The following is an 8001-nucleotide window of genomic DNA, read 5'->3' on the forward strand; positions in this document are numbered from 1 at the left end:
CTAAAATGCAATCATTTCCACACATCACTTCCCCATACATTGTGTTGCAAGAGGAAAGCACTACAGGGTGCATCTCACTAAATGATACTTCTATTCATTCAATTATGTATCAAACATGCACTAAGCATTCATGTATGGTGGAGATGATTATGATCATGATTATGTTTCCAAAATGTAGTGAACTAGCTAGAAAATGACAGGGATTAATACTTACTGAATGAACAACTTTATGAAAATCATGGAAAGGTTCACATAGAACTGTGTAGTGAAAAGATATAGACAGGACTAAACAAGGAAAAAAAAAAAACACCAGCAAAAGTAGAGGAATAGGAGTTAGTATACAGGCATCTCCCCGGCCTATCCTGATTAGACCTGTTAATCACAGTAAAGTTCAGCTCTCTGTACCGCTACCTGCTGCTCCCTTCAGTACAGTAATTACAAATAAACTGGAGCTGGTGAAAATGGAAGAAAAGTAAAAATGCATACATAGGCTACTTTGAGCCCGGCTGGTTCTCGTTCCAATAACTTCCATCCATATTTCCATGCACCATAAGCAAGCACTCATTCATTCACTCATTCAATCACCAAATCCATTCTTCTCTCCAAACTCTGGCCCCACATGCTTATCCGTTCTTAGATCACACACTCGGGAGACGGTGGGGTTTCTGCAGACTCTCCAAGAACACTGCATCGTCGGGGCCTAGCCGTATGCGTACCTCCACACACATCCCTCCAAGACTGCTCATGAACGCCTTTAGCCTCCCCAACACCGCACTCCTGTTCTACTCAGAAGGGTGTTTTGTCCCCCGAGCCGTGCTCCATACAGAGCACTGTCTCCACTCATTTACAGCCACCCCGACTCTGTGGGAGGTGTGCAAGGCTGGAAAGACAGGCCCAAGGCGGCCTGTGGAGCTGCCCGCCCTCTGCCCGCTCCACACGAGCCCAGGCGGCCCCCCGCCCTCGGGGTGCGGACTCTGCGTCCCTCTCCGCAGCGGCTCCCCGGAGAGCTGGCACCGCCCGGCGTGCAGGGGGCGCTGGGCTGGCGGGAAGGAGGGGGCGACTTGGTGCCCGGCGCCGCGCTCCGGCCGGAAAGACAATCGGCGCCCTGAGCGGCCGTCCGCAGAGACCCCCGCCCCCGCGCCCACCGCACCTTTGCGCTCCGCCTCGCTGTCGGCGTCGCTCCCGAAGAGGTCCTCCATGTCCGCCATGGCAGCTAGATCGGCAGCCTCCGCGGAGGCGGCTCCACGCGTGCTTTACGGCCCAGCCGACGGAGCACGACACGACAGTGTCGCAAAGACAGGCACAAAAGCCTCCATTACCTCTATGACCAAGTTTCCGCATGCACTTGGTGGCCTCCACCCTGTGATGTCTGCGCTAGTGGGCGGGAATTCGCTCCGTGGGCGGTTCCGGGCGCCGGCCAGTCAAAGCTTGGGTGAGCACCCCCTCAATAGTTTAGTACCAGCGGCCTCAAGTGCTTGGGTATCTACGGAAGGCCCTTTCTTTTTCTTTCTTTCCTTCCTTTCCTTCCTTCCTTCCTTCCTTCCTTCCTTCCTTCCTTCCTTCCTCTCCCTCCCTCCTCTTTCTTTCCTTTGTTCCTTCCTTCCTTTTTCATTCCTCTCTTTCCTTCTCTCTCTCTCTTCTTCCTTTCCTTTCTTTTCTTTTGTAAAAGACAAATGTTTTGCCTCATAGTGCACTCGTGTATGCAACGCCCGTAGTGCCCAGAAGAGGGCTTCTAGGATTGGAGTTATAGTTGCTAGCTGGGATACAAGAAACCCCTTTGTTTTTTTTTTTAAAGGGTGGGGTGGGGAGATAGCTCAGGGGGTAAATGACTTGCATTGCAAGCATAAAGACTTGGGTTTGGATCCCCAGTACCTACTTAAAACTCGGGCTCAGACCCAACGTCTATAACCCCAGCACTGGGATCCATGCGGTCAGGGAGATCCAGGTTTTGTGAGTCACCCTGTCTCAAAAAAGTGAAGAGCCATTGAAGACACCGGAAGTCAACCTGTGGCCTCTAGGGACATGAACACACACAACATAGCTTTGGTAGCGTCCTTGCATGTCTCTTGTCAGGCCGCAAATTCCATCTACACTACTTTGGGGGTAGGGGGGAGATACTAAGGACTCTTGCTAGCAGGACATGCTGGTACACGCATAAACGCAACACACCAGAGAGGCTGAGGCAGGAAGATTGCTGAGCATTTAAGGCCAGCCTGGGCCCTACATAAGTTCAAGAGTCAGGAGCTGGAGAGCTAGCTCAGCAGTTAAGAGCACTGGCTGTTTGCCCAAGACTGGGGTTCAAGTCCCAGCACCCACATGACTGCTAACAACCAACAATAACTCCAGTTTCAGGGGATCCGATGTCCTGTCCTCCATAGGCATTGAAGGACACGGGTACACTTACATACATGCAGGCAATACACATAATAAATTTTTCAAAAATGTTCAAGGAGTGCCTGGGATACATAGCAAAACTCTTAAAAACGATTTTTTTGATTATGTAGGTTAGGCTATTGATATTACCGAATTAGTAATTAAAGCAGATTTTTAAAAATTCATTTTTAAAAAAATTAATTTTAAAGTAATAAATGTTAGGGTTTGAGAATCGAGAATAATTCTCACAGATACCCAAAAAGATTATACAAAAAGTTTATTCAAGAATTTAAAGTAAAAAAAAAGACAACAACCAAATGATGGCTAGCCGGGCACAGACTTCATGAGCCAAAGATGGAGGTTGGCCCTGAACAATAGCAGGCAGGAGCTTTTAGTGGGGCTCTCCACAGAAACCCGCGAGTGCCAAGCATCTTTTTAAAATAATTGGATGTCCCCATATCCTGTGTACGGGGAAAGTCTTGATTGGTAGGGGCTGTCTTCAGGCATTGGAATGTGCTGACTAGTATCTTTTAGAGTCAGAAGTTTTTGTTCATACCTTATAAGGCTTTTACATGTATAATATGCCTGAGCTTGTCTGGGCTTGTCTAAACAAGCTGGCCAAAAGGGAGTCAGAGCATTCTGGCTCTTCATTTCCCCCTAGAGTTATGGCAAGGGTTAAATCTTTAAGCCAAGCAAATTACAGAAGCAGAAAGAAGCGGTTAGCGCATTTAGGGCGGTGGAACCATCTCTATATTGTCGTAAGGTTTGGGGGGGGGTCTCGATTTAAATGAGTATACTGCGACTGCAGTACCATCAGTTGGACTGTCTGTATCCGTTCTCGGATGAATTTGAGGAAGGCATTAAGAATACAGGGGCCACAGGTGACTGCTAATAGGAGTAAGAGGAGAGGTCCGACTATTGCTGAGATCAAAGTTGTTAACTACGGGGACCAGTCAAACAGGGATTCGTACCAATTTTGTTGATTTAGTCATTTGTTTTCTCCTTCCTTAAGTCTTTTATGGACCTCAGCCAAAGACTGTTTTATAACTCCTGAGAGTTTAACATAGAAACAGCACTGTTCCCTAGGGCAACACAGAGTCCTCCTTTCTCTAGAAAAAGTAAATCCAGCCCTTTCCTATTTTGTAAGGTTACCTCAGCTAGAGAGGATACAGAGTCTTTGAGGTGGCGGATAGATGTTTCTAATGATTGTATGTCTACGGCCTGTCTAAGAAGGTGATAATTTTTATGCTGGACTAGCGCTGAAGCCCCCAGACCAGTTGCAGTGGTTACCCTGACCCCGAGTAGAGTAGACAAGCCAACTGCAGTGGTTCCTATGGCCCTATGAGGTCTAGACTCTTCTGAGACTCTGGTTTCCATTTCTATGTCTGTTCTATAATATAGATGGGGAACCAGCTGCACTAGTACACAAAAATCCCCAGTCTGGTTTAAATGGAGGAGTGGAGGCATGTAGTTAGGCCAGAGGTGCAGGCCCACCAAGTGGAGTTGGGGGGAACCGTATATGGGTTAGGTGCAGAAGCCCCTTGTCTCTTGAACAGAGTTATATAGATGTTGGTAAGAAGGGGGAACAATTTTATGTGAGGGAGTCATGCATAGCCCTTTTCCATACACTTGGGTAAGGGTAAGCTCCCTTCTCCCTGTAGGTGGGGGAAGTCTACAGGCACTGGGGTCAAAATTGACAACATAATTTCCTGGGAGAGCTAACCTATCATAAAAGGGAAGGCTCGGATCCATGCAAAACCAGCAATGGATAGTAAGGTTAGGGGAAGTATTATTCAAAGCAATGAAGGTGGCATTTAGGAAGTTCGTAAGCCCAGGGGATGGTTGCAAGGGCTCTTGGACCTGTTGGATCTCTGGGGGTATGGATCTAGGTGTAAGCAAAGTAGCAGTTTTATCCAGTCAGACAATTTGGCTAGGAGCTGGCCTCTCATCAGATTTAAAAATAGTTAAGGCCAGTGTTGGTCATCATATAGGCTGTAACACTGTCCAAGCCAGCCCCATCTGGGTCCCCATGACTGGACCCACCTGAAGACGGACTGAAAAAAGTATTCCTGGATCAATCCCTGGTGTATAACCTGAGGCCCCAAGTTCGCCCATCAATCCGTTTTTGTAGGTTTTTAAGTTCCTTTCCTTTTGGGGTGAAACTCAAGGAGATAGGGTTGCATCTAGAGCAGAAACAGGGTCCCTTGAATTGCCTTGATCTGGTGTTTCACCAAAGGGTTAGGCCCGGGACCGCAGTTACCTGGATCAAGTCGGTAGTGTCGGGGGCAGCCCAGTTAATATATCCAGTAGACACACAGCTCCATGAAGCACAGAAATAGTCCCCTGGCCCCCACAGGTACTTCTTCAGTCACCATTGTTGCCTGGGCAAACATAGAAGTGGTGTTTCGGCTGAGGGGAGACTGGCAAGCATAATTTACAGTGCCTGATGGGGTTACGATTCCCAAGCCCCTTCAAGCAGGTCACAGAGGTCGAATGTAATCTTGGGGAACCAGGTGCCTGGAGGTCCCAGGCGGGAGGAGATTTTCACTATCTTTTCAGTGAATGTGCTACTAACTACCCAGGTGAGGTTTTGGAGTCCATGGGGGGAGTTAGCTAGGGCAGGCTCTATAAAAAATAAAAAGCAACAAGGCTTATGGTGTGGCAGAGAGTTTTAGCTTGAGAGGATTGTCTTTTACATGTGTGACCTTCCATCTCTTGTCAACTTGGTCTGACCAATCTTCTGATGGAGGCTTTAGATGCAAGTGATGTATCCAGGTCCAGACACCAGCCTCCTTAACCACAGTAGGGGTGGTGAGGATCATGATGTGTGGCCCTTTTCATCAAGGTCTGAGGGGCTCCTTATGGTGCCTTCTCACCCAAACAAGGTCTCCTGGCTTGAATCCATGCAGTTGGGCTGGTGGCAGTTTGTAGATGTGCCTCAGCAAGGGGAAACCATTGTCTTGTGCAATCTGTAAGGCCTATAGGGACTTAAGAAATTGGGATTCAGACAACTCAATTAGCACATCTGAAGGTAGCTTGGGAAGCAAAGGGGTGGTTGGCCGTACATGATTTCATAAGGTGTTAGGCCTTGAGTATATGGGGTATTTCTGACCGTGTATAGGGCAAAAGGTAGGAGGCCTGTCCAGTCATCCCCAGTTTTTAGGGTTAATTTGGTGAAGGTCTCTTTAAGGGTCCGATTCATTACCTCTACTTGCCCTGAGCTCTGGGGGTGGTATGCGCAATGTAACTTCCAATTAGTTCCCAGTGTTTTAATTAACTCTTGAGTTACCTTAGAGATGAAGGCTGGCCCATTGTCTGACCTGATCACAGAAGGGAGTTCATACCTTGATATTAGTTCATTGATGATCTTTTTAACCATCATTGAGGCGGTTTTCCCCTTTGTGGGAAACGCTTCGACTCATCCTGAAAATATATCTACAAAAACTAGGATCCCGTCCTTTGAGGACGTTCCCTAGCCCAGTGACCCAGCTGTTTACAATATGCACACTAGTCTCTTTTTAGGCAGGGCCGACCTTCCTGTGGGGGTCATGGAGCTCGGGTTCCCTTTTTCATAGGGGGTTGGTCCCCCCCATTTGGGATTCGTTGCTCTTTCAGCCAACAGTATCCTAGCCAGCCCTCTAGTTTGTCTTTCTTCAGGGGTTTCTCTATTGTTAAATACCTTGTTCACCACCGCCATCAGCCCAAAAGGGTTTTTGCCCTCAAAACCTTCCAGCTTTTGAAGTTTTTGTTTTATGTCTGGAGCTGCCTGATTTACAAAAGCCATATTGATGGCCATCTGATTCTCTGGAGCCTCTGGATTTATGGGAGTATAAGTTCTGAAAGGACTGATGACTGCCGCCCCTGCGTACCTGGTTCCTTCCTTAATGAAGCTACTTCCATCCATGAACAGAATTAAGTCTGGGTGGGGCCATGGAACATCTGTCAGGTCTTCCCGAGTCCCATGTAAGCTGCAGAATACCTCCAGGCAGTCGTGCAGGACCTCAAAATCTGGTTCTGGCAGCAAAGTGGCAGGATTGAAAGCAGTGCTAGAGAGGAACTGGATGCGAGGGGGATTAAGGAGCAAGGACTGATAATGCATCAACTGAGCATTTGTCATCCATCAGTCGGGGGGATTTTTAAGGACTCCCTCAATCGAATGAGGGATGGTGACCATAAGGGGCTGTCCCAGCATGAGCTTATCTGCATCCTTAACCAATAAGGCCATGGGTGTAATAATTCTGAGGCAGCCCGGCCATCCCGAGGCCATGGGATCTAGCTTTTTCAACAAGTAAGCCACAGGTCTCTTCCAAGGCCCGAGCATTTGGGTCAGGACTCCCTTCACTATTCCCGCTTGTTCGTCAACAAAGAGCTGATAGGGCTTATGGATCTCCGGCAGAGCTAAGGCTGGAGCCTGTAATAAAGCCTTTTTAATTTCTTGAAAAGCCCTCTCCTGAGTCTCAATCCATAGGAAGGATGACTCATTCCCTCGAGTGGCTTCATACAGGGGTTTTGCCAGCTCAGCGAACCCGGGTATCCAGAGCTGGCAGAAGCCCACTGATCCTAAGAACTCTCGCAATTGTCTGCGGCATCTCGGGCTTGAAATTCCCATAATGGCTTGCTTTCTGGCTGGTGACAGCCACCTCTGCCCATCCCTTAATATTTACCCTAAGTACATTACCTCCGTGACACAGAGCTGAGCCTTCTGGTGGAGACCTTATACCCCAATTGGTCCAAGGTCAGGAGCAAATCTCTGGTGGCCTGAAGACAAGTGCCCTCATCTTCAGTGGCAATCAACAGGCCATCTACATACTGTAGGAGGCTTACCTCTGGGTGCGAGGCCCAATACTCCTGCAAGTTCTGGTGTAGAGCCTCATCAGAGATCGTGGGGGAGTTCTTGAACCCCTGTGGCAGTCGCATCCAAGTGAGTTGTCCATTAAACCCCTGGTTCAGGTCTCAGGTCTCACCGGCAAAGATGGGTTGACTTTCCTTTGCCAAGGTCAGGCTAAAGAAGGCATCCTTGAGCTCTAAAACAGTATACACTCTTCTCTCCGGAGAGCGAGAGCTCAGCAGGGTATGTGGGTTGGGCACTGTAGGATGGATATCCTCTACCCTCTTGTTAACTTCTCTCAAACCTGCACTGGGCAGAAATTGTTAGTCCCCAGTTTCTTGATGGGTAACAGAGGGGCGTTCCATGGACATTGGCATGGAACCAGAATACTGAACTCCCTAAGGCGGTTTATGTGTTTAGTAATTCCTGCCCTGGCTTCGAGAGTCATTGGGTACTATTTTACTCTTACAGGGTGAGCATTAGTTTTTAAAGTCACTATTATTGGTGGCTGTTGGATGGCTCTCCCTGGGGAATTAGTTTCCGCCCAAACTCCAGGGATTTTTGCCTGGAGGTCCCTGAGGATAGTGGTTGGTCTCTTTTGAGGGGATGAGGCGTGCATGCTCCATTCTTCTTCCAATTGCAAACATAGGACATAGGCTGCATCCAGTACAGTCACCTCAGGAGGTCCTCTCCCAGAGAAATGGATTGGAGCCTTCATTTTATTTAGCAAATCCCTACCTAATAAGGGATATGGGCACTCTGGGACCACCATAAAGGAGTGTGAAACTGTCTTTTTACCT

The 8001-nt window shown here is 48.2% G+C and overlaps 1 protein-coding gene and 1 long non-coding RNA gene across 2 annotated transcripts in view; one reads left to right on the plus strand and one right to left on the minus strand.

Annotated features, from left to right (window-relative positions):
* Window positions 1–1261, minus strand: part of Leo1 (LEO1 homolog, Paf1/RNA polymerase II complex component) — a 31751-nt gene extending 30490 nt beyond the window's left edge. The window contains exon 1 of the mRNA XM_008829766.3: window positions 1151–1261. Within this exon, the coding sequence (XP_008827988.1) occupies window positions 1151–1208 (58 nt within the window). The 5' untranslated portion in view covers window positions 1209–1261. The remainder of the gene's footprint in view (window positions 1–1150) is intronic.
* LOC115069742 overlaps window positions 1208–8001 on the plus strand; it is a 20571-nt gene continuing 13777 nt past the window's right edge. Inside the window, exon 1 of the long non-coding RNA XR_003848979.1 lies at window positions 1208–1432. This is a non-coding gene — a long non-coding RNA (uncharacterized LOC115069742). The remainder of the gene's footprint in view (window positions 1433–8001) is intronic.

The sequence above is a fragment of the Nannospalax galili genome, unplaced genomic scaffold, assembly GCF_000622305.1.
Source record: "Nannospalax galili isolate Female #2095 unplaced genomic scaffold, S.galili_v1.0 scaffold213, whole genome shotgun sequence".
Lineage (NCBI taxonomy): Eukaryota > Metazoa > Chordata > Mammalia > Rodentia > Spalacidae > Nannospalax > Nannospalax galili.